The sequence below is a fragment of the Bos indicus x Bos taurus genome, chromosome 15, assembly GCF_003369695.1.
Source record: "Bos indicus x Bos taurus breed Angus x Brahman F1 hybrid chromosome 15, Bos_hybrid_MaternalHap_v2.0, whole genome shotgun sequence".
Taxonomy (NCBI): domain Eukaryota; kingdom Metazoa; phylum Chordata; class Mammalia; order Artiodactyla; family Bovidae; genus Bos; species Bos indicus x Bos taurus.
In genome coordinates, this window is record NC_040090.1 from 32,254,314 (window position 1) to 32,280,695 (window position 26,382).

Here is a 26,382-nt window from a genome sequence, read left to right on the forward strand (position 1 = left end):
ATGCTCAAAATTCTCCAAGCCAGGCTTCAGCAATACGTGAACTGTGAACTTCCAGATGTTCAAGCTGGTTTTAGAAAAGGCAGAGGAACCAAAGATCAAATTGCCAACATCCACTGGATCATCGAAAAAGCAAGAGAGTTCCAGAAAAACATCTACTTCTGCTTTATTGACTCTGCCAAAACCTTTGACTGTGTGGATCACAACAAACTGTGGAAAATTCTGAAAGAGATGGGAATATCAGACCACTTCACCTGCCTCCTGAGAAATCTGTATGCAGGTCAAGAAGCAACAGTTAGAAGTGGAGATGGAACAACAGACTGGTTCCAAATCGGGAAAGGACTACGTCAAAGCTGTATATTGTCACCCTGCTTATTTAACTTATATGCAGAATACATCATGAGAAATGCTGGGCTGGATGAAGCACAAGCTGGAATTAAGATTTCTGGGAGAAATCAATAACTTCAGATATCCAGATGATACCACCCTTATGGCAGAAAGTGAAGAAGAACTAAAGAGCCTCTTGATGAAAGGGAAAGAGGAGAGTGAAAAAGTAAGCTTAAAACTCAACATTCAGAAAACAAAGATCATGGCATCTGGTCCCATCACTTCATGGCAAATAGATGGGGAAACAATGGAAACAATGACAAACTTTATTTGGGGTGGGGGGGGCTCCAAAATCACTGCAGATGGTAACTATAGACATAAAATTCAAAGATACTTGCTCCTTGGAAGAAAAGTTATGACCAACCTAGACAACATATTAAAAAGCAGAGATATTACTTTGCCAACACAGGTCCGTCTAGTCAAAGCTATGGCTTTTCCAGTAGTCATGTATGGATGTGAGGGTTGGACTATAGAGAAAGCTGAGTGCCAAAGAACTGATGCTTCTGAACTGTGGTGTTGGAGAAGACTCCTGAGAGTCCCTTGGACTGCAAGGAGATCCAACCAGTCCATCCTAAAGAAGATCAGTCCTGGGTGTTCATTAGAAGGACTTATGTTGAAGCTGAAACTCCAATACTTTGGCCACCTGATGTGAAGAGCTGACTCATTGGAAAAGACCCTGATGCTTGGAAAGATTGAGGGCAGGAGGAGAAGGGGATGAGAAAGGATGAGATGGTTGGATGGCATCACCGACTCAATGGACATGGGTTTGGGTAGACTCTGGGAGTTGGTGATGGACAGGGAGGTCTGGTGTGCTGCGGTTCATGGGGTCACAAAGAGTCAGACACGACTGAGCAACTGAACTGAACTGGACCATAAAGAAGGGTGAGTGCTAAAGAATTGATGCTTTTGAATTGTGGTGCCAGAGAAGACTTAGAATCCCTTCAGTTCAGTTCAGTCACTCAATCATATCCAACTCTGCAACTCCATGGACTGCAGCAGGCCAGGCTTCCCTGTCCATCACCAATTCTCTAAGCTTGCTCAAATTCATGCCCATTGAGTTGGTGATGGCATCCAACCATCTCATCCTCTGTGATCCCTTCTCCTCCTGCCTTCAATCTTCCGCAGCATCAGGGTCTTTTCCAACAAGTCAGTTCTTTGCATCAGGTGGCCAAAGTATTGGAGCTTCAGCTTCAGCATCAGTCCTTCCAATGTATATTCAGGATTGATTCCCTTTAGGACTGACTGGTTTGATCTCCTTGCAATCCAAGGGACTCTCAAGAGTCTTCAACACCACGGTTCAAAAGCAACAGTTCTTCAGTGCTCAGCTTTCTTTATGGTCCAGCTCTCACATCCATACATGACTACTGGAAAAACCATAGCTTTCACTATATGGACCTTTGTTGGCAAAGTAATGTCTTTGCTTTTTAATATACTGTCTAGATTGGTCAGAGTTTTTCTTCCAAGGAGCAAGCATCTTTTAATTTCATGGCTGCAGTCACCATCTGCAGTGATTTTTGGAGCCCACGAAAATAAAATCTGTCACTGTTTCCATTGTTTCCATATCTATTTGCCATGAAGTGATGGGACTGGATGCCATGATCTTCGTTTTTTGAATGTTGAGTTTTAAGCCAGCTTTTTCACTCTCCTCTTTCACCCTCATCAAGAGGCTCTTTAGTTCCTCTTTGCTTTCTGCATAAGGGTGGTGTTATCTGCGGTTATTGATATTTTTCCTGGCAATCTTGATTGCCTTGGACAGCAGCGAAAAGATCAAACCAGTCAATCCTAAAAGAAATCAACCCTGAATATTTATTGGAAGGAGTGTTGCTAAAGCTGAAGTTCCAATACTTAGGCCACCTGATGTGAAGAGCCAACTCATTGGAAAAGCCCCTGATTCTGGGAAGCACTGAGGGCAAGAGAAGGGGGCAACAGAGGATGCGATGGTTGGATGGCATCACCAACTCAATGGACATGAATTTGATCAAACTCCTGGAAATAGTGAAGGACAGAGAAGCCTGGCATGCTGCAGTCCGTGGGGTCACAAAGATTCAGACATGACTGAGCAACTGAACAACAACAGAATATAGACAAAGCATCTATACCTTACAGGAATAAAATATATAAAGAATTTTGGACAGTGCCCAGCAGATAGTATTAGATGGTCTAATAGCAGCTGTATTAGATGGTCTAGAACTCTCTCAGTCACCCTTCACCTCTTTCCAGCCAGCTGTCCAGAACATGCTGTCCATGCTGGACACTTCCATTCCCCTCTCTTCTGTTGGAGAGCTGAGAAAAGGACAGAACAAATATTCCAGTTAGCCCAGGAATACTTGGGTCCAATTCAAATGATAAAGTCCTCTGCCTGGCTCTAGATTAAAGCTGCAGTGAAAAAGGAAATTGAGAGCTATGAATATCCCCTAGATTGGAAGAATAAAGTTATTTGGCAAGATCATAGCAAGTATCAGAACTGAAAACTGGCCAAGTCTAACTAGTTTTAGTCAGTGGTACTGGAAAGCAAAAGTCACATTTCCATTCACGTTCAAATAACTTATGTGACACATGTAGGGTGATTGACTTTTTATTCAAACAGTTTCCACCAAGGAACAAACTGACTGTGGAGCTTAACGGGGCAGGGATTTCCAGGTGTCAAAAAATAATAGGAGCTCAACTGAGCAGCCAGAGCAACAATAAGAGCAGGCCGCAACGCAGAGGCCAGGCCTCATGGAGCCCAGCCCCATTCATGCTCTCAGCATAGAATCTCGCCACCTCCTCGTTGGGGTTGTCCAGGATGGGGTCGAACCACATCTGAATGCAGCGGCCGCTGCCACGGCTGTAGTTGCTGGCTTTGTAGGAGTGACTCCAGATTTCATTGCACAGAGCAGCAGGCGTCGGGAAGTAGAAGTCGAAGCGGTGGCAGGCAGCTTTCACTGGGCACTGGTTGTACCCTGTGGGGAGGATGGAAGTCTGTAGCCACTGGGTCCAGAATCACCTCTTGCTCCACCAGCCCCAAGACTGCAAGTCTCCATAAACCCTTCCACACCCCCCCCACCCCTTCCAAACCCCTGCCCAGCCCTCACCTGAGGTCCAGTCCCAGCCCCTGTGCCAGTTGCTCTTGCAGGTGTAGGAGGTGCGGCAGTCTTCCCACCAGCTCTGACAGTCCTCTTTGCAGAGGGGCACATTCAGGATCCGTTCTTTGCGCCAGCTCTGATTCACCTGGGTCGGGAACCAGGGAAGGAGGGCTCTAGTCAGCCAGGGATCTCAGCTGCTACAGCCCTGATGGAGTCCAGGGCTGAGAGAGAGGCAGTGACTCCACTGTTAACCAAACTCAGTTTTAGCTGCTCTCTGCTCAAAAGCCAGTAATCAATGGGACTTCCCTGGTGGTACAGTGGGTAAGATCCACCTGCCTATGCAGAGGACATGCATACAGCCCCTGGTTGGGGAAGATCCCACATGCTGTGCAGCAACTAATCCTATGCTCCACAACTATTGAGCCTGCGCTCTAGAGTTGGAGAACTGTAACGGAGCCCAAGCGCCACAACTACTGAAGCCCTTGCGCCCTAGAGCCCGTGCTCCACAACTAGAGAAGCCACTGTAATGAGAAGTCCATACACCGCAACCAGAGAAAAGGCCACGCAGTAATGAAGACCCAGCACAGCCATAAATAAATAAATAAAATTATAAATAAAAATATGCATTTCAAAAAAGAAAAGCCAGCAATCTGGAGAGGAGTTAATTCATGTCCTGAGGCCAGCTCTAGATTATGTTCAGCCATGCCCGCTTTTAAAGGAGAAAAGGGGAAAGAACCTCAAGGAACCATTAAGGCAGGAAGTTAGATTATGCATTGTTCTCCCTTGTGCACCGACTGGCTGACATCAGATACCACATTGCCCAGTGACTTGCCTGCAGGTTTGCTAAGGGAGCTGTTGGAGGTGCAGAGTTAATCATTTTTTAGCTACTTAAGTAATTCTTCATCCTTACTTTTTTAATCTAGGAAAAGAATCAACAGGTTAGGCAAGGCATGGTATCTATTCAGGAGAGCATAAGTCAGGAGTTAGGTTAAATTGCCTGGTGATTTCATCCCTATAATTAGGTTGTTTTAAGGTTAGAGGAACCAGAGATCAAATTGCCAACATCCATTGGATCATCGAAAAAGCAAGAGACTTCCAGAAAAACATCTACTTCGGCTTTATTGACTATGCCAAAGCCTGTGTGTGGATCACAACAAACTGTGGAAAATTCTTCAAGAGATGGGAATACCAGACCACTTCACCTGCCTCCTGAGAAATCTGTATGTAGGTCAAGAAGCAACAGTTAGAAGTGGAGATGGAAAACAGACTGGTTCCAAATTGGGAAAGGAATACGTCAAGGCTGTATATTGTCACCCTGGTTATTTAACTTATATGCTGAGTACATCATGAGATGCTGGGCTGGGTGAAGCACAAGCTGGAATCAAGATTGCTGGGAGAAATATCAATAACCTCAGATATGCAGATGACACCACCCTTATGGCAGAAAGAAAAGAACTAAATAGACTCTTGATGAAAGTGAAAGAGTAGAGTGAAAAAGTAGGCTTAAAACTTCAGAAAACTAAGATCATGGCATAGGATCCCATCACCTCATGGCAAATAGATGGGGATACAGTGACAGATTATTTTTTTGGACTCCAAAATCACTGCAGATGGTGACTGCAGCCATGAAATTAAAAGATGCTTGCTCCTTGGAAGGAAAGTTATGACCAACCTAGACAGCATATAAAAAAGCAGAGACATTACTTTGCCAACAAAGGTTTGTCTAGTCAAAGCTATGGTTTTTCCAGTAGTCATGTGTGGTTGTAAGAGTTGGACTATAAAGCTGAAGAATTGATGCTTTTGAACTGTGGTGTTGGAGAAGACTCTTGAGAGTCCCTTGGACTGCAAAGAGATCCAACCAGTCCATCCTAAAGGAGATCAGTCCTGGGTATTCATTGGAAGGACTGATGCTGAAGTTAAAACTCCAGTACTTTGGCCACCTGATGTGAAGAACTGACTCATTTGAAAAGACCCTGATGCTGGGAATGACTGAAAGCAGGAGAAGGAGAAGACAGAGGATGAGATGGTTGGATGGCATCACCGACTCAATGAACATGAGTTTGAGTAAGCTTCAGGAGTTGGTGATGGACAGGGAAGCCTGGTGTGCTTCAGTCTGTGGGGTCACAAAGAGTCAGACACGACTGAGTGACTGAACTGAACTGATGGTTAGAGGGGAACAGAAATTGGCAAACAGGAAAGGGGCAAAAGAGGTGCTCCCACGACCCTCCTCAGACCAGAATTCCTGGAGTGTCCCTGCAAGTGGCTGGGGGTGGGTCAGCTAGGGGGCTGTCCTCTGCTGAAGCTCCTGTCTGCGGGGCTGGTGCCCATACCTCCCGGATCCAGGGCCCCAGATTAGGTGAGCACTCGTAGAGACAGGTGTCCTGAATAAAGTGGCGCTTGCATGCAGGCTCCATCTTGCCGCAGTGGTCCCAGTCGAATCTGTACAGGCTGGAAATATCCTTATGGGCTTCTATGCTGGTGTTGACAAAGCAGCAGGCATTCTTTTTCCAAGGGCTGCACTGTTGGGGGGTGCGGCGGGGAGAGGGACTCAAGGGTGATCCTTCACACCCAGCACAACCAGAATATTCCCGCCTTTCCCCTTCAGTCCTTGATTCCCCAACAGTCTTCAGAGAAACATCAGGTGGAGGAACCCTTTTTGGGGGACAGGGTTTTCCAAGACTGTGGGATCCCAGGGGTAGCAGTCATCACAATATTCATTCATTCAAATTTTTATTGAGCTCCTATTTCTAACCCAGGCATTTTTCTAGGAACTGGGAACAAAATGAAAACAGCACTGGATAATTGCTTTGGGCAAAACAGGAGAGGAACAGGACATTTCAGTTTTCTGGAATGACCAGATTAAGCCTCTTTGGGAAGGCTCACCTTCAGATAAAGATCTGAAGGTGAGGAAGCAAGTTAAATGAACCACAACCCCAGTAGAGTTCTAATTACAGAAATACACAATGATCTTATGAATGAATGAAAACCCATGGCCTAGAATTTAGTATAAAAGCAGAATATTAAGGGGACTTCCCTGCTTGTCCAGTGGTTAAGAATCTGTCTGGCAATGCAGGGGATATGGGTTTGATCACTGATAGGGGAACTAAGATCTCCATATGCCACAGAGCAACCAAGCCTGCAAAGAGCCTGTGCTGTGGACCGCAATGAAGACCCCACACAGCCAAATATAAACTTTTAAAAAAAATTAAAAAAAGAAAATCAACCCCCTCCTTCCCCTCAAAAGGTCTCTCCAGGCCTGCTTCCTGATTTGAGTAACACGGAAACTCAACAACCGAGAAGCTGAGCTCTAGGCATTGTTCTGACCACACTGGGCACGCAGTACATGTAAAAGAGTCGATGCAAACTGAAGAAAGAGCTGTTCAGGGAACTTCCCTGCCTCCACCAAGGACGGGGGTAGACGTTCCCTGAGGCAGCTCTTCCCCATCCCAGATGACCCCTCGGCCTACCTGTCCATGTAACTTGTCCTCGGGACCTGGTTTTTCCTTATGGTACCTGGCATTCATGCAGACGTTGAGAAGCTGAGTCCCGGGCCGGGCTGCCCCCACAGCAGCCACACACACTAAAAGGCACAGCAGTGGTGTGATCTTCCAGGCCATGCCTGTCTCTGAAGAACCAATTTCCTTGAAGGCAGCAAGGAAAGTCAAAGTGGGTCCTCAGGCTGTTAATAATAAATTAGGAGGGTGGGTGGAGTCTAGGGCGGGATTGAGCCCTAGTAACTCTAATCTTCCTAGTCTCAGGAAGATTGGGATCAGACACAGCCTTTTGAGACAATACCTTCCTGGCTTTTCTACAAGGTCTTGAGGATCAAGTGGTGCAACTGACAGGTGGAGTTTGGGCAAAATTCAGAAATAGCCAGAAGATTGCCAGAGGTCCACAATCTCTCCTTTGAAATCCGTGAAGGCAAATATTTCAGAGTTTAAACTTTTAAGATTTGTTGGCTGAAAACACACACAGTGTAAGAGCTATTGAGTTGAGTGAACCACACATCTCGGTAGAAAGTTGCTTCTAGTCACAAGGTAAAAAAAAAAGGTACCTTTTTTTTAAATTGGAAGAGAAAGTGAAAGTGAAGTCGCTCAGTCATGTCCAACTCTTTGCCACCCCATGGACTGTAGCCTACCAGGCTCCTCCGTCCAAGGGATTTTCCAGGCAAGAGTACTGGAGTGGGGTGCCATTTCCTTCTCCAGAGGATCTTCCCAACCCAGGGATTGTAGGCATTGTAGGCAGACGCTTTATCATGAGCCACCAGGGAATTGGAAGATAATTGCTTTACAATGAACCGACTCATTAGAAAAGACCCTGATCCTGGGAAAGATTGAAAACAAAAGGAGAAAGGGGCGGCGGAGGATAAGATGGTCAGATAGCATCATTGATCCAAGGGACAAGAGTCTGAGCAAATTCCAGGAGATGGTGAAGGACCGGGAATCCTGGCAAGTTGCAGCCCATGGGGTCGCAAAGAGTCAGACGACTTAGTGACTAACAATAAAAACAATTGCTTCACAGTGCCGTGGAGGTCTCTGCTGTAAATCAACATGAATCAGTCATACCCTCTTTCTTGAGCACCCCCCGCCATTCCACTCCTCTAGGTTGTGTCAACTACAAATGGGCACTGAGCCTTGGCAAGAGCCAAGAGCAGTGGCAGCGCCTGCACAAGGGCATTTGCCACCTGCCTCTGTGGAAATTGAGCCCTGTGCTGCTGCAGCTGTTGACCTTCAACACCCCCTGAGGAAGTTCAAGGTGGAATGTGCCCCAGGGAATCCGGTGGGACAGGTCTTTAGGTAGTTAGATATCTTCAGGAGTTGATTTTATGATTCCAATCCTTGCATCTCCTCATATCTAGAGAAGCAATAAATCCTTTCATGGTGACATCGGATCCTCTCGACTAGCAGAAAACTTCTTGTAAAGTAAGCAATTGATTGCATTAAACTCCTCCTTCACCAAAACATATATTGACCTTCCCCGACTGCCTCTTTGGAGTAGTCTCTCGGAGCTATCTGAGGTGCTGCCTCCTGAGCTGCAGACCTCATTTTGCCCCAAATAAAGTTTAACTTGCAATTCTCAAGTTGTGCATCTTTTTTTTTAATTTATTTTTTAATTGAAGGATAATTGCTTTACAGAATGTTGTTGTTTTCTGTCAAACCGCAACATGAATCAGCCATAGGTATGCATACATCCCCTCCCTTCAAGCTGTGCATCTATGGTAGTTGACAGCTATCACAGAGTGCCAGGCTGGCTCCCTGTGTTACACAGCAGCTTCCTGCTGGTTACCTGTTTTACACAGGATATTGTACGTAGGCCAGTGCTAGTGTATCAATTTATCCTACCCTGTCCTTCTCCCACTGTGCCCACCAGTCCATCTTCTACATCTGCATCTCCAGGTCGTCTCTGTAAATATGTTCATCAGTACCATTTTTCTAGACTCCATATATATGTGTTAATATACAATATTTGTTTTTCTCTTTCTGATTTTGTTCTGCCTAATAGACTCTAAGTTCATCCATCTCTCTACAGTTGACTCAAATGTGTTCCTTTTTGTGGCTGAGTAATATTCCATTGTATATATGTACCACAACTTCTTTATCCATCCATCTGTCTATAGATGTCTAGGTTGCTTCCAAGTCCTATGTGTGTGAAAGTCGCTCAATCTTGTCTGACTCTTTGCAACCCCATAGACTATACAGTCCATGGAATTCTCTAGGCCAGAATACTGGAGTGGGTAGCCTTTCCCTTCTCCAGGGGATCTTCCCAACCCAGGGATCGAACCCAGGTCTCCCGCATTGCAGGCAGATTCTTTACCAGCTGAGTCACAAGGGAAGCCCATGCTTCAATGTCCTAGCTATTGTAAATAGTGCTGCAGTAAACATTGGGGTACAAGTGTTTTTTTTGAATTGTGGTTTTCTCAGGGTTTATGCCTAGTAGTGGAACCATCACATGGCAGTTTTATTCCTATTTTGTTAAAGAATCTCCATATTGTTCTCTATAGTGGCTGAAATTAGAATCAATTTATATTCCCACCAACAGCACAAAAAAGCTTCCTTTTCTCCACATCCTCTCCAGCATTTATTGTTTGTAGTTTTTTTTTTTTTTTTAAATGATGGCCATTCTGATGGGTGTGAGGTGATAGCTCTTTGTAGTTTTGATTTGCCTTTCTCTGATATTGAGCAATGTTGAGCATCTTTTCATGTGTTTATTGACCCTCTGTATGTCTTCTTTGGAGAAATGTCTGTTTTAGTCTTCTGCCCATTTTTTGATTGGGCTGTTTGTTTTTTTGATATTGAGCTGTATGAGCTCCTTATGTATTTTGGAGATTAATCCTTCATCAGTTGTTTGTAATTTTATCCCATTCTGAGGGTTGTACTTTAATCTTGTTTATTGTTTCCTTTGCTATGCAAAAGCTTTTAATTTTAATTATGTCTCATTCATTTATATTTGCTTTTATTCCATTACTCTAGGAGATAGGTTAGAGAAGATCTCTCTGTCATTTATGTCAAAGAGTGCTAAGCCTGTTTTCCTCTAAGAGCTTTATAGTTTCCAGCCTTAAATGTAAGTCTTTAATCCGTTTTGAGTTTATTTTTGTGTATGGTGTTAGGAGGGCTTCCCAGGTGGGCAGTGGTAAAGAACTCACCTGCCAATACAGAAGATGTAAGAGACACGGGTTTGATCCCTGGGTCAGAAAGATCCCTTGAAGGAAGGCATGACAACCCACTCCAGTATTCTTGCCTGGAGAATCCCATGGACAGAGTGGGATTCCCTGGTGGGCTACAGTCCATAGGGTTGCAAAGAGTTGGACAAGACTGCAGGGACCCAGCCCGCATGCAGTGTTGGGAAGTGTTCTAATTTCATCCTTTTACATGTTGTGCTTGTTGTGCTCAGTCACTCCATCATGTCTGACTGTGCAACTGTAGCCTCCTCTGCCCATGGTATTTACAGGCAAAAATACTGGAGTAGGGTGCTATTTCCTACTCTGGGAATCTTCCCAATCCAGGGATTGAACCCACATCTCTTGCATCACCTGCATTGGCAGGTTAGTTCTTTACCATCAGCGTCCCCTGGGAAGCCCCTCTTTTACAGGTAGCTCTTCAGTTTTCCCAGCACCATTTACTGAAGAAGTTGTCTTTTTTCCATTGTATATTCTTGCCTCTTTTGTCAAAAATAAGGAGTTCCTTATACAGCAAGGAGATCAAACCAGTCAATCCTAAAGGAAATCAACCCTAATATTCACCAGTAGGACTGAAGCTACCCTTTTGTGGATCACTGCCTTGTTGTGGCAAAGCGGCTTGTGTAACCTGATAAAGCTATGAGCCGTGTCATGTATGGCCACCCAAGATGGATGGGCCATAGAGGAGGGTTCTGACAAAATGTGATCCACTGGAGGAGGGAATGGGAAACCACCTCGGGATACTTGCTGTGAGAACCTTATGAACTGTATAAAAGGACAAAAATACATGCCACCGAAAGATGAGTCCTCCAGGTCTGAAGGTGTCCAGTATTAACTTAAAAAAAACTAAGATCATGGCATCTGGCCCCATTACTTCATAGAAAACAGAAGGGGAAAAGGTGGAAGTAGTGACAGAGTTCCTCTTCGTGGGCTCTAAAATCACTGCAGATGGTGACTGCAGCCACGAAATCCGAAGACATTTGCTTCTTGGCAGGAAGGCTATGACAAACCTAGACAGTGTGTTGAAAAGCAGAACTATTACTCTTTGACAAAGGTCATATAGTCAAGGCTATGATCTTCCCAGAGGTCACATATCGTTATGAAAGCTGTACTGTAAAGAAGGTGGAGAACGGAAGAACTGATGCCTTCAAACTGCTGGAGAAGACTCCTGAGAGTCCCTTGGACACCAAGGAGATCAAACCAGTCAATCTTAATGGAAATCAACCCTGAATACTTGTTGGAAGGACTGCTGAAGCTGAAGCTCCAGTATTTTGGTCATCTGATGTAAAGAGCTGACTGACTGGAAAAGTCCCTGATGTTGGGAAAGATTGAGGGCAGGAGAAGAGGGCATCAGAGGATCAGATGGCCAGATGGCATCACCAATGCAATGGACATGAATTTGGGCAAACTTCAGGAGATGGTGAGGGACAGGGAGGCCTGGTGCACTGCAGTCCGTGGGGTCGCAAAGAGTCGGACATGACTGGGTGACTGAACAACAGCAACAAGAACTGATGCTGAAGCTGAAGCTCCAATCCTTTGGCCACCTGATTTGAGGAGCTGACTCATTGGAAAAGACCCTGATTCTGGGAAAGATTGAGGGCAGGATCAGAAGAGGGCAACAGAGGATGAGGTGGTTGGATGACATCACCAACTCAATGGCCATGGATTTGAGCGAACTCTGGGAGATAGTGAAGGACAAGGAAGCCAGGCATGCTGCAGTCCATGGGATCACAAAGAGTAGGACATGACTTGACTGAACAACAAAAGGTCAGTGACTGAAGTCGCTAATGACTTACTCCCTGTAGATGGCAGAACGACATTCTTTCGCTGGCAGTTTTATCAAAGGTAAGGCAAAATAAGATAATACAGTTGTATGCACTCAGTGATCAAGCACATGTTGTATGGGGAAATAGCTACACTAGTGGGATAATTAAAATAATAACCTCGCATTCATTCTCAGATGAGATTTTGACAACAAATGACTGTGTAAAAGTTTACAACAGTATCTTAATTTTGGAGCTCCAAATGCAGATCTATGTTTTGTTTTTTTTTTTAAAGCCCTGCTTCCAGCTCTTTCCAGTTTCATTATTTAGCTACTCTCAGAGACCCTGTGACCTGGGGCAATGTCAGAGAACAAAGGCTTGGAGGTGGACATGAGCAACAGTTCACCTCCAGGGTCCAGGGCGGCTCCTGAACCCTGCCCCAGAGCTGGCCTCTTGATAACATCTCAATCTCCTGACCTCTCACACTGAGATTTGGGAGGTGCCTGCTCCCTCATCCCACTGCTCACCAGGTGCCTGGTTCTCCTAAAATGCCCAGAATTCATTTCCCATGGCTCCTAAAGCTTATGCATCCTCCCTGCTCACAAAGTTGCCCTGCCCTCCCATTGCCCCCCATCTCCTGAAGAACTCCAGCATCGTGCCTGGGTCTCCTGGATGGGGGCTGAGCTGAGTGGCCTCCAGGCTGACTTTGCCCTAAGGGCTCTGGGAAACCTGGAATTAAATTCCCACAAAGCTCCCCTCATCCTCCTTGTGTCCTCACTTTTCACCCTTCCACAATTCAATATCCTGCTACACATGTTTATTGTTCACTGTTTAGGTGTTCATTCATTTACTAATCCATTCATTCCAGGATCCAATTATCTCTCCATGGACCCTGTCACTCCCTGATCTCCAAGAGCACAGGAGACATCTTAACTCTTGGAAATGCCACATGGTTCACAATTAGGTTCCTTTGGGAGCACAGAGTCTAACAGTTTAGAGCACAGGGTTTCGGATCCCAACTCTCACACTCCCTCCACCCCCCCTTGACCTTGGGGGAAAATAACTCACATTATCTTGAGGCTTAGTTTCCTTACCTGAGGATTAAATGTAGGGGGGAAGCCCTAACAATCATTAGCCAACTGGGCCCGGACTGAGAAATCACTTGGGAATGGGGAACGTGCCCCAAGTCACACAGTTCAGTTCAGTTTAGTTCAGTCACTCAGTCGTGTCTGACTCTTCGCGACCCCATGAACCGCAGCACACAGTAGGGACCACCCACGTCCAACTCTGGACCCTCAAATCCAGGGCTCCTTCAGCTTTTGCCCCCTGTACCTTCGCTGTGCGGAGGCTCCCATGGGGTGACTAACAGACTCCTGGAGGAGTACTGGGAGGGCTGAGAAAGCCCTTTCTCCACTCAGTCAGTTGGTGATTCTTTTTTTTTGCTATGGCCTCTTTCTAGAGCCAGTGCTTTCTTCCCCTCCATGCCACATAAATCAGCCTGTAAACCCCTCCCCATCTTCCTGGTCTCAGCTCAGATCTTGGTCCAGCTTGCCCCTCCCTTCTCCCCTCCCACCCCCACACCAATCATGACCCTGACACCACCACCCCTCCCCACATGGTCCCAGACTTAAAGCTCTGAGTACTCAGTGCAGTGCTGAAAGGCAAAGTCCTGGGTTCTACCAACTTATAGTTTAACCTTGGGCAGGCCCCGATTCTGCTTCTGGATTCTCTGCTTTTAGGGATCCTGCCAGAGTGGATCCTTCCAGTTCAGATCCTTTAGTGCTTTCTGGGAGTGCCTTAGGGTGTATAGCTAACATACCTGGGAGGAATGCTGGCTGTTCGTCTGGCTCAGGCTTCTGTTCTGCTCTGCAGTCCCCCTTGCCTCACTCTAGGGGACAGAAGGGCTTAGTGGCCTAGGAGACGGGCCGTGGGAATGTGGCCCAGGAGAGGCTCTTAGGATAGGGCGAAGGCCACCCAGGAGTTAATTATTGCATGTGGGCTCCAGCCAGGCCTCCATGGGAGGGTGGTGGGTAGGAGTGTGAGGATTAATAGTGCAGGCCCAAGGTCAATTACCGAGCCCCACTTACTCCATTTTCTCCCCTAAACTCAGTTCTGAGAAAACCTTGCAGCCTGAATTGCTGAGATCCTTTAAAATAATCTGCTCCACTTCTAACCCCCTCATCCTGTTTTACAGATAAAGAGAATGAGACCCAGAGAATCAGGACAGAGCTCATTGCAGGGCAAAGGCTGGAGCACAGGTTTCCAAGCTCCAGGGCACTTGAACAGAGTGTTGTTCTTGTTCAGTCACTCAGTCATGTCCGACTCTTTGCGACTCCATGGACTGCAGCATCTCAGGCTTCCCTGTCCTTCACTATCTCCCTGAATTTGCTCAAACTCATGTCCATTGAGTCGGTAATACTATCCAAACATCTCATCCTCTGTCGTCCCCTTCTCTTCCTGCCCTCCATCTTTCCCAGCATCAGAGTCTTTTCCAATGAGTCAGTTCTTCGCATTAGGTGGCCAAAGGATTGGAGCTTCAGCGTCAGTCCTTCTAGTGAGTGTTCAGGGTTGATTTCCTTTCTAATTGACTGGTTTGACCTCCTTGCTGCCCAAGGGACTCTCAAGAGTCTTCTCCAGCATCACAATAATTTGAAAGCATCAATTCTTCAGCACTCAGCATACAGAGTGCAGAGTTCCCATATCCCCAGCTTATAGAGCCACTGACTCTTCAATCTCATCAGCCTCAGGCATCACCCACTTCCAGCTGTAAAATCACAGATGTTCAGTTTACTAGAGCCTCAGTTGTCCCAAGGCCCTAGCTCCCCTCCCTTCCTCCATCCATTCACACAAGTCTACTTTCTCCAGCAGCCAACGGTCTGCTCTAATGTAGATTCCTCGCCCCCTACTCCTACCCCAGCCAGGAACAGAGCCTTCCTTTTTACACCCTCTGAGGCCAGGTTGCTACCACTGCTGGAGAAAAAGAAAAGAGGAGGAAGAAATAAGTTCAGGAGAGAACGTTGAGCTCTCTTGTGTTGAGGTGCTATGTGCAACGTGGTGTGAGGTTGTGGTAAAAGAGAAAACCCAGGGAAGGGTCCGTGTTGGATGTGGAAGCCATCAGCCTACACACAGCAGCAGAAGTTTAAAGAATATAGGGCCTCAATACTGTTGGAGGACTTCGCTGGTGGTCCAGTGGTTAAGAATCCGCCTGCCAATACAGGGGACATGGGTTCGACCCTTGGTCCAGGAAGATTTCACATGCCTCAGAGCAACTAAGCCCTCGCACCACAGCTACTGAGCTTGAGTCTTGCAACTACTAAGCCAAAGCACCCTAGAGCCCTCGCTCCACAAGAGAAGCTATCACAATGAGAAGCCTGGACACCACAACCACAGAATAGGCCCTGCTCGCTGCAACTAGAGAAAGCCTGAGCACAGCAACAAAGACCTACTGTAGCCAAAAAATTAACAAAAATTTTAAAAAAGGTCTCAGTTAAAAAAAAAAAAAAATGCTTGTAAAGGGCACCGGTCTGGGCCCATGGAGCAAGGAAGTGGGGAGCTGGGAGCCAGAAGAGGCAGCTGGATTACTGGAGGAGAATCAGCCAAGAAGGAAAGCCCTATAGGCCTGCAAAGAAATTGAGTCCAATGCAGGGAGGAGGGAAGAAATGGACTCCCAGGAGACCCCCATCTTGTGCCCTGCTTTCCCTCTCCCGCAGAGTGAGCCATTCCTGAATCTTGTGACAGACAAGCTGGGAGGACTAAGCCCTCTGAACACCTGAGCAGGTAGAAGGCAGCTAGGACCCCCAGACATCCCTCCTGGCTTTACAAGCCCAACTCAGCCTTCTCCTGATTGGAGAAGCATGGCCATGTGTCCAGGAATGCCCCAAAGCATTCTCCTATACACTCATCTAAGGGCTTCCCAGGTGGCGCAGTGGTATAGAATCTGCCCGCCAATGTAGGACACACAGGAGACACCAGTTCTCTCCCTGGGTTGGGAAGATCCCCTGGAGTAGGAAATGGCAACCCACCCCAGTATTCTTGTCTGGGAATTCCCATGGATAGAAGAGCCTGGCAGACTATAGGCCAGGGGTTTGCAAAAGAAATGGACAGGACTGAGCACACACACTCACGTATGTGTTCATCAGGATGGACTTTCCCTGTCCCCCATTCTCTGCCCCTGCACCAGAAGTTGATTATAAATTGGACTTTATAGATGCTTTTGAACTCTGTTGTTGGAGAAGACTCTTGAGAGTCCCTCGGACTGCAAAGAAGATCCAACCAGTCCATCCTAAAGGAGAGCAGTCTTGGGTGTTCATTGGAAGGACTGCTGTTGAAGCTGAAACTCCAATACTTTGGCCACCTCATGCGAAGAGCTGACTCATTGGAAAAGACTCTGATGCTGGGAAGGATTGGGGGCAGGAGGAGACAGGGACAACAGAGGATGAGATGGCTGGATGGCATCACCGACTTGATGGACATGAGTTTGGGTGAACTCCGGGAGTTGGTGATGGACAGGGAGGCCTGGCGTGCTGCAGTTCATGGGGTCGCAAAGAGTTGGACACAACTGAGTGATTGGACTGAACTGAACTGAACTGATAGTCCATCTACTCAGGAGTGATGTTTGACCCCTGAGAACTCAGGGGTTCAGAAGAAGAGACTGGCAAGTGGGAGGTAAGTTGGACCCATGAGTTCTAATCCATGAGGAGTCCCTGCCCTTGCTGAATCTCATGCCGAGCTCTGAATCTGAGACCCCAGTGCTCAGACCACCTGGCCAACAGGCAGGGACACAGTCAAACAGCCACTGTGAAGCCGATCCTGAGAGTATCCACCTGGATTACAAGCTTAATATCAGCCAAGTTAGCCGTCAGCATCCTTGTGGACCCCAAACTGAAGGCTACTCTGTGACCAGACAAAAATAACAGGAAGGTCTTTGGCCCTGCATGGGTAGGGGCTCTGGGCTGTAGGGAGGGGGGATGGGAGAAGCTGGAGCTTTTCCTGAGTGCGAGCCAGCATCATATGCAATTGCTTACCACCCATCCTCATAGTTGAGAAAAATATAGTTCCCAGGCAGCAAAGAGGGGCTAGGATTCAGAACTGAGTCTGATTCCAAGCCTGGTTTCTTTCACAAAGAAAGGAGAGCACTGTGAAGGCATCAGAGTCTGAGGACTGCAGATCCAGTGTTTCTTCTCTGGCCTCATTTCCTGCCCTTGTCCTCTTAACTTCTATCTTAGCCACCTAGAAATTCTCCTCGTGCTTCTATCACCTCCTAAGCCTTTGTACTTCTTGAACCTTCTCCAGGAAATGTCATTCCTCCTGCCTAATCTGCTTGGTCAACACTACGCTCTCTCTGGAAACCTTCCCTCACCTTTCTGGGCTTCCACAGAACTGCGCCACACTCTGTGCTCCCCTGGAGCAAACCCTCAGCTCAGTGTGCTAAGAGTTGTCAGTTATCAGGTCTGTCTGTCTGCCCCCACCAGAGAGTACAAGGCACTTAGTTGCCTACGTGTCGGCTGACACAGCCAGAAGGCATCTGTTGACCGACAGACTGAGTGCATGGATTCCTTTGCTTCCTAAGCACCTCCTCTGTGCGAGGCACTGACCCAGGGCCAGGGGATCCGACACAAAATGACATAGACACAGCCTTTGCCTTAACGTGTGTATGTTTTGTAGGGAAAGTCAGACAATAAGCACAGCGAATTGATATCTATACAAGAGGACCCGTGATGTGATGAGAAAGTACCCAGGTGAGAAGTTCTTTTGGTTGGGTTGTCAGAAGTCGTTTGTCGTGCTAAGTCGTGTCTGACTCTTTTTGAGGAATTAATCATAGGATGAACTCTAAGTGGCTACAAGAAGTCAGCCTGCAGAGTATCAAAACATTCTAGGAAGCTCAACTGAACACAGTGAGTCAGCCTGCAGAATATACAAGAACATTCTAGGAACCCAGAGAGGAGGGGACTTCTGGGCCACTGAAGGAGTTTGGTTTTTCCAGCAGATACCATGGGAAAGCATTTAAAGGGTTGGAGAGGGGGGTGTCACAAAAATAAAACATTTTTTCGGTATTTGTTTTCATTTTTTAAAAAGCGTCCATCAGATAGTAAAATTCCAGGGTGAAAGTTTGATGATGAATAGGATATTTGCCATCCTCAAAATATCTACCTACAACATACTTATTAATTACAAAAAGGGGGAAAGTAATGGAGAAACCCGGCAGACCCAATCCCAACCAGTTAACGTCCTCAGGATTGGGCCAACCTGACACCTATGCCCCCCGCCACCACGATGCATCAAGAGCACACAAAATTGCTTTCAGGATATTCATGTCCAAAGTGCAGAACCTCAGTCAGATAAACCCAAACTGAGAGTTATTCTACAAAATAACTTTCAAAGATGTCAAGGCCATAAAAGAATGAACCTCCCTCCCTCAAATGTCCATCAGTAAGTGAATGAATTAAGTGTGATCAATACATAGAATGGAATATTGCCCAGCAATGAAACAGAATGAACTAGTCTCTGTAGATCAATATGGAAAGATCTCAGAAACCTTGTTCTCGTGGTAAGAAACATGGCCAGTGAAAAACTCTACTGAGACGCCCTTTATCCCACCTATCAGTTTAGAAGAAAATCAGCTTAGTAGAACATTCAAAGTGTGACGCTCTACTGGGTTGACCACATGATGGGGAAATAAGGCACTCGTACATTGCTGGTGGGGGCCCCATTGATACAACCCCTGTAGAATTATAACTATCAAAATTATAAATCCAAATGCTCCTTGACCCAGCAATCCCTCTTCTGGAATCCAACAGTATAGCATTCTACTATGTATATTGTTATTCACTGTAGAATTGTCATTAAAAACAAAAACGAAAAAACAAAACAAAACAAAAACGAAACTGAGACAATGCAAGCTTTCCTCATGAGGGTCTGCCCACCAATATCTCCTTCCCAGCCCACATCTAGTAAGGGAAGGAAAGGGAAAGAAACTTCAGGAGCCAATAACTCATCTGCCAGTCTCTCCCCAGCTTCCCTCCACCAATTCTCTTGTTCTCTTGTGGTATAGGAGGGGGCAGGCCAGTGCAGAAGAGCCCCAGGCTAAGGATGAACTTCCACCCTCTGCTTGCTGATGAACTTCATGCTAGCCCAGTCCCTTTTGGGACCTCTCAACAGGAAGGATGGAGCAATAAGGCATGCCTACCACCTCCCAACCCACTCATCCCCAAATTATTTATAAAATACAGTACACACATGGATATATTTATTAGAATAAACTCTCAGAGGATCCCCATAGGGTTTTGGATCAGGAAACAATGACCAAGGTATTATGAGTCCTCCTCGTCTGAGAGAGTGGAGCTGGGTTGAACTGAGATAATCACCCAGGTTGGGTGCAGGTAAGGAAGATGTTCAGGTGTCGGCAGCGAGAACAGCTTAGTTAAGGAGCCAGAGTGGCAGCATCTGGGTCAAGTTGAGCAGGAGGGGTCAGATCCCCTGGGGTGTGGACCCAGAAGTAGGGTTCTCAGCATAAAATCTCGCCACCTCCTCATTGGGGTTGCCCTGGAAGGGGTCGAACCACATCTGAATGCAGCGGCCGCTGCCCCGGCTGTAATTGCTGACCTTGTAGGAGTGACTCCAGATTTTATTGCACAGAGCAGCAGGCGTCGGGAAGTAGAAGTCAAAGCGGTGGCAGGCAGCTTTCACTGGGCACTGGTTGTACCCTGTGGGGAGGATGGAAGACCTGTAGCCACTAGGTCCAGAACCATCTCTTGCTCCACCAACCCCACAACCGCAAATCTCCATAAACCCTTCCACACCCCCAGCTCCCCCTCCCACTCCCCACACCCCCCAGTCCTCACCTGAGGTCCAGTTCCAGCCCTTGTGCCAGTTGCTCTTGCAGGTGTAGGAGGTGCGGCAGTCTTCCCACCAGCTCTGACAGTCCTCTTTGCACAGGGGCACACCCAGCACCCGCTCTTTGCGCCACCTCTGGTTAACCTGGAGGGGTCAGGGGAGGGAGGGAGCCAGTCTGTCAGGGATCTCAGCTGCTATAGCCTTGATGGGGTCCAGGGTTGGGGAGGTGGGGGCGATGCCTCTATCACCCTCAGACCAGAATTCATGAACCACACCCTCCCTGCAAGTGACCAGTGGACTCTGCCCTCTGCTGAAGCTCCTGTCTGTGGGGCTGGTGCCCATACCTCCCGGATCCAGGGCCCCAGATTAGGTGAGCACTCGTAGAGACAGGTGTCCTGAATAAAGTGGCGCTTGCAAGCAGGCTCCATCTTGCCGCAGTGGTCCCAGTCGAATCTGTACAGGTAGGAAATGTCCTTATGGGCTTCTATGCTGGTGTTGACAGAGCAGCAGGCATTCTTCCTCCAGGGGCTGCACTGTGGAGGGGAAGACGTGGGGCTAAGTCCTTGAGCCACCGTGGCCATCTCCATATTCTGGCTCCTCTGCCTCGGGTAGATCATCCAGAGGATCACTCGCTGGGGAGGCTGCCCCTGAGCCTGGACTTGAGAGCCCTCATTTTGGGGTAGAGGCAGTAATAATACTGACCTTCTAACAGAAAGTAACACAGGGGACGTGGGAGATCTGGGGAATCATCATCTGGGGGGACATTATTATTTGTACATCTCTAAACTGTTTACAAAGTTATTTCACGTTATCTGGGTTATTTATATTATTCATTTTGCACCGAGCTGGTATTAACTGAGTGCAGGCACTGTGCTGGCTGATGAGTATACTGTAATGAACAAAATAGATCAAATCTCTGCCCTCCTTGAGCTTATGGTTTTAGTGAGGGGCAGGGAGGGGGGATACAGAGAACACTGGGGGCACAGAAAAGAGCAGATGCAAAGTCCCTGAGATTCTTGCACTTTATCTTCTCTTACTGAAGATAATGGTCCCAGTCGAAAGACCATTACTCCAGTTTTACAGAGTTTAAGGAAGCGGCACCCTTGGTGGATGGTAAGGTTAAGGTTTTAACTCAGGACAGAGAGGAGAGGGGAATCCTGGACTCAGGTTGTGGTGGGGGGTGGAGGAAAGGGGACTGGTCTGGCTCTTTCAGGGTCTGGAAGCCCAGGTGAGGGGACTCCTGGTAGGTCTTGAAAGAAGAGAGGCGCAGAGTGGCAGTGACCCACACATGGCCCGGCCATGGGCCATGGGACTAAATGTGGGAGGCAATCCTGGAGAGGTAAATTCAAGGCAGGTAAGAAGGTAGCAGGGGCTTCCCAAGTGGTGCTAGTGGGAAAGAACCCCCCTGCCAATGCAGGAGATATAAGAGACACAGGTTCAATCCCTGAGTTGGGAAGATCCCCTGGAGGAGGGCACAGCAACCCACTCCAGTATTCTTGCCTGGAGAGTCCCACGGACACAGGAGCCTGGTGGGCTACAGTTCAGTGGTTCACACAGAGCTGGACACGACTGAAGCGACTTAGCACACATACACAAGATGGGAGAAGTGATTGTGGTTTTTAGGAATTGCCGTGGGCTGGGAGTCAGGAGCTGAGTGATCATGACGCTTGAAATGTCTGAGATGAACTCTAGCATGCAGGCTCAAGTGAGGGGGCAGCTGTGATGGCTCCGGACACTCAGGAGAAACTAAGGAAAGTCCTTGATGGCGGAGCCAAATTGATTCCTCTCCAATAACCAAGCCCATGCCCGGAGCTGCTGCCGCAGAGCCTGCTTCCAGGCTTCCCTAGCTTTTTGTGCATACCGTTCCTCAGATGCCCAAATCCTGGTCAACTTGCAAGACCCCATCCACTGCATCCCTGACCTGCCAGCCAGGGTCAGTGGTTTCCTCCTCTGAAAGGATTAATACATGTAATGAAAAATACTTCCTGGCCCGTTTTGGAGAGGCTCTAGAAAACCGGCCACTCTCACATAGCCTACGTCCCTCTGAATTGCAGTCACCTGTCTTCCTCAAAGATCTGCGCACCATTTCTTGGCAAAGAGGAAGTGCTACTAAAGGTTCTTTAAAGCCCCCTTTAAAACTTAAAAAATCCTAAAAATGCGGTGGTGCATATGGACTTTCAGTTTTGGAAGATGAAAACATTCTGGAGGTGGATGGTGGTGATGGTGGTGAGGTTTGCGTGTGAATCTACCTAATGCCACAGCATTGCACGCTTAGAAATGCGTAAATGGCAAATTTTATGTTATGGGTATTTTACTAGCAAATGAACTGTTGGAAATAGCTCAGAAGTCATGGGCTGCTGAACTTCCCTCTCTTCACTTGAAGACCCTGGAGACAGTCCATGCCAGCCTTTCCCTGGGGACACTGCAGCACCCCCAGCAGTGTGAAGGCTTGTAGGGAGCCGAGGGAGAGACCAGAGGGGATAAGATACCCGCATTTCTCATGAGCCTGGAGTTCAACTTCAAGCTCAGAGTCCCTGAGCTGCTTTAGGGATCTTCCCTTGAGACCAGCCTCACCTCCCCTTCTCTGCGGGCCGCAGTGTTCTTGGCTCTGGCCACACTGGACTTGGCACCACGCATGCTGTCACCCTCCAACCTGTGTACACACCGTCCTCTGCTAGGCTGCCTTTTCCTGCTTTGTCTTCCTGGAAAACTCTTACTCAACCTCCAAGGCCAAGCCAATGGCCTCTTTACTTGGAAGTCTTCCCAGCGTATCTGATTTGCCACTTTCTCATCAGGACCTAATGGAGGTGAGGACCTGGCCTATTTGTAGTTCTTTGTTACATGGTGACCATGAGGGACCTGTCTCTCCTACCTTGACTTTGAGCTCCATGGGCTGCACATAGTGCAGGTTGGGAAAGTTACCACCAGTCCCTCTCCCGGCTGGATTCTGAGTTCCCATGTCTACCTGTGCCTTCTCTGGGCCTATTTCCTCATTTGTATAAATAGAGACCACCTGCTGCTGCTGCTGCTAAGTCGCTTCAGTCGTGTCCGACTCTGTGTGACCCCATAGACAGCAGCTCACCAGGCTCCCCCGTCGCTGGGATTCTCCAGGCAAGAACACTGGAGTGGGTTGCCATTTCCTTCCTACCACCTACCAAGTAGGTATTCACAGACAAGGTGTGAGGAAAACACTTGACCCATAGAGGGCGCTAGATAAATAGTCCTCCCAGTGCTGTAGTGACCTCCTAGGAGAGGTCCACCAGGATCACCTCCCTGCCACCCTCCTGCCTCCATCACTCCCAAAGCTGATCTTCCCATCACCCTAACTTCTCCCTTTTTGGGGGTCTTCCCTCTCCCCTACCCCAGACCCCACCCCATCCTCACCTGCTCATGTAGACTGTCCTCTGGGCCTGGTTCTGCCTTGTGGTGCTTGGCATCCATGCAGACATTAAGTAGGTCTGTCCTGGCCCGTGGAGTTCTGGGGGCCTGGGCACCCCATGCAGCAGCCACCAAAGCCAGAAGCAGCAACTGTGTCATCTGCCAAGCCATGACCACTCACTCCTGCCAGGAAGCCACCATAAGACTCTTGGTCAGATTTCTTGTCTCCCTCCCAAACCCAGATCTGGCCTCCTCACCTGGCTTTCCCCACTTCACCAATGAGCTGAGCGATGAAGGGCCTGTAGAGGTCTGGACCAAGTGGTAGGAATCCACCCCCACCTGAGGACATTTCAACACTAGCTCTGTGACGTGGAGGGAGCCACCACCCCTCTCTAGACATCCCCTTCCGGTTTTGCCAAACAGTATTTCACCCACAATCAGAGGGTCCTGCATAACAGGAACCATGGGGCATAATCTGCTGATGGGGTTGTTGAGTGAGAGGAGGGGTGTCAGCCAGCCTTTGCTTCTGCTTCCTCATCCCATCCCAACTAGCCCGAAGCAACCTAAGTTTAGGAGCCAAGAGATTGCCAGCGGAGTAAACAGGGAAGCTGACCAGTGGCCAGATGAAGGCCATTGAACCATTCAGTTCTTGCTTAAGGTTCCGGAGCCTGTGCCAAGGGAGCTGAGAGTAGCGAGAAGGCTATATGGAAAGCTGTGCTGTGCTGTGCTTAGTTGCTCAGTCATGTCCAATTCTTTGCAACCCCATGGACTGTAGACCCCCAGGCTCCTCCGTCCATGGGGATTCTCCAGGCAAGAATACTGGAGTGGGTTGCCTAATCCTTCTCCAGGAAATCTTCCTGACCCAGGGATCAAACCAGGGTCTCCTGCATGGCAGGCAGATTCTTTACCAATTGAGCTATCAGGGAAGCCCTAGTGAGAGCTAAACCTCAGGTCCTTACACCTCAACAACCCTCTGCAACCCCCACTGAGAGGTCTTGGGAAGTTCCCTGGGCAGAGTAAGGACTAGACCTTGGGGAAGGCCAAGAAGTAAGGAGAATGTGGAGGAGAAACTGAGCCAGAGCAGTGGGTGGTGGAGGCACCAGAGGAAAAGCCCTCCCAGGACACCAGGGGAGCCCCCATCTTGCCTCTCACCTCCTACTTCCCATCCGTACTTTTCCTCCCTGTCCTGCTCTTACCTCTGCCCTCAGCCTACCTGGGATAGGAGAGTGTCTCCCCTCTCTTTTATAAGCCTGTGCAGACTGCTTGGTCAACCGCTCAGTCAGCGAAGTCTAGAGGCTTTGTCTAGGAAACAGCTCAATTGCCTTTCATTTCAGAGCCAGTTAAATTATGGTATACACACCCAGTGGGATTTAACCTGTTGAAAAAGATTGAGAGAACTCTTGACGTATGAATATGGAAAACTTTCCAAGTACATTGTTAAGTGACAAAAGAAAGGTGTATACACTTACGGTCAATTAAACTACGACAAAGGAGTCAAGAGTATACAATGGAGAAGAGACAGTCTCTTCAATAAGTGGTGCTGGGAAAACTGGACACCTACATGGAAAGGAATGAAACTAGAACATTCTCTAACACCATATCCAAAAAGAAAACTCAAAATGGATTAAATACCTAAATGTAGACTGGAAACCATAAAACTCCTAGAAGAAAATGTAGGTTTAGCACTCTTTGACATAAATCACAGCAATATTTTTTTCGCTCTATCTCCTAAAGCAAAAGAAATAAAAGCAAACATAAATTAGACCTAATTAAATTTAAAAGTGTTTGCACAGCAAAGGAAACAACCAACGAAATGAAAAGACAACCTACTGAGGGAATTTCCTGGCGGTCCAGTGGTTAGTACTCCATGCTTCCATTACAGAGGGCGTGGGTTTGACCCCTGGTCAGGGAACTAAGATCCTGCAAGCTATGCAGTGCAGCCAAAACAAAGAGAGAAACAAAACCCAACCTACTGAATGAGAGGAAATATTTGTGAATGATATAACTGATAAGGGTTTAATATCTAAAATATATAAACAGCTCCTACAACTGGACAGCAAAAATACAAAAAAAAATTTTTTTTAAATAGGCAAGACCACAATAGTTATTTCTCCAAAGAAAACTTGCAGATGGCCAACAGGCACATGATGCTCAACATCACTAATCATCAGGTAAATACAAATCAAAACCACAATGAGATATCGCCTCTCCCCTGAAATATACATCAGAATGGCTATTATCAGAAAGGACACAAATAACAAAGGATGTGCAAGGATGTGGAGAAAAGTGAACCTGTGTACATTGCTGGTGGGAATGTAAGTTGGTGCAACCACTGTGTAAAACAGCACGGAAGATTCTCAAAAAACTAAAAATAGAACTATCATATGACCCAGAAATTCCACTCCTGGATGTATACCTGAGAAAACAAAAACATTAATTCAAAAGATACCCACAGGGACTTCCCTGGTGGTCCAGTGGCTGGGACTCTGCGTTCCCAGTATAGGAGTTGGGGTGAGGCATGGGTTTGATCCCCGAGAGCTGGATCCCACATGCTGCCACTGGAGTAGTCACATGCCTAAAGATTCTGAGTGCAGCCAAATAAATGAATAAATATTTTACAAGTGCTTTAAAAATCTAATAGAGAGAGACACACGTGGACTTCCCCACCAGTCAGTGGTTAAGACTCTGCCTTCCAATGCAGAGGGCTCCGGTCAGGGAACTGAGGCCCCATATCCCACATGCCTCAGGGCATGACCAAAAAAAAAATTAAAAAAATAAAAAATACAACAAACTAGTGAATATAACAAAAAAGAAATAGACTCACAGATATAGGGAGCAAACTAGTGTTAACCAATGGAGAGAGAGAAGGGAGAAGGAACAATTTTGGGGTAGGGGACTAAGAGGTGCAAGTTATGATGTATAAAATAAGCTTTGAGGATGTATTGTAAAGCATAGGAAATGTTAGCAATATTTTATAATAGCTATGAATGGCGTGCGTGCTTGCTTGCGTGAGTGCTTGGTTGCTTCAGTTGTGTCCGACACTCTGTGACCCCATGGACCATGGCCTACCAGGCTCCTCTGTCCATGGGATTCTCCAGGCAAGAACACCGGAGTGGGTTGCCATTTTCTTCTCCAATAAATGGCGTTATTACCTTTAAAAATTGTAAATCACCATATTGTACACCCATAATATTTAATATTGTATATCAACAATACTTCAATTTTTTAAAAAAGAAGAAGGTGCAGAAGGGCAACATGCATCTTTTGTGTAAAAAAGGTGGAG

The 26,382-nt window shown here is 47.2% G+C and overlaps 1 protein-coding gene across 7 annotated transcripts; it reads right to left on the minus strand.

The window, feature by feature from the left end:
* Nucleotides 1-2,943: 2,943 nt before the first annotated feature.
* Nucleotides 2,944-24,445, minus strand: LOC113905541 (folate receptor alpha). 7 transcript variants are annotated; one of them, XM_027563003.1, is made up of 10 exons: nucleotides 24,313-24,445; nucleotides 23,357-23,438; nucleotides 23,106-23,282; nucleotides 20,066-20,254; nucleotides 19,730-19,865; nucleotides 19,491-19,591; nucleotides 6,917-7,090; nucleotides 5,780-5,968; nucleotides 3,459-3,594; nucleotides 2,944-3,326 (listed from the first exon to the last, which is right to left on the minus strand). In XM_027563003.1, exons 3-10 carry the CDS (start codon nucleotides 23,268-23,270, stop codon nucleotides 3,046-3,048), a joined length of 1,371 nt encoding a protein of 456 aa, XP_027418804.1. In that variant the 5' UTR covers nucleotides 23,271-23,282; nucleotides 23,357-23,438; nucleotides 24,313-24,445; the 3' UTR covers nucleotides 2,944-3,045. The 7 variants fall into 7 exon arrangements, with proteins under 7 accessions (XP_027418804.1, XP_027418803.1, XP_027418805.1 ...); XM_027563002.1 differs by lacking the exon at nucleotides 23,357-23,438; XM_027563004.1 differs by lacking the exon at nucleotides 23,357-23,438 and having other exon boundaries at nucleotides 24,252-24,445.
* Between the last annotated feature and the right edge of the window lie 1,937 nt (nucleotides 24,446-26,382).

Excerpts from the sequence above, each read along its gene's own strand:
- LOC113905541 (XM_027563002.1), bottom strand. The coding sequence starts at position 23,270 with ATGGCTTGGCAGATGACACAGTTGCTGCTTCTGGCTTTGGTGGCTGCT. Across the intron at positions 20,255-23,105 it reads AGGACAGTCTACATGAGCAG|TGCAGCCCCTGGAGGAAGAA; the intron begins GTGAGGATGGGG and ends TCCCCTCCACAG. Across the intron at positions 3,595-5,779 it reads TGGGGCCCTGGATCCGGGAG|GTGAATCAGAGCTGGCGCAA; the intron begins GTATGGGCACCA and ends TTCCCGACCCAG.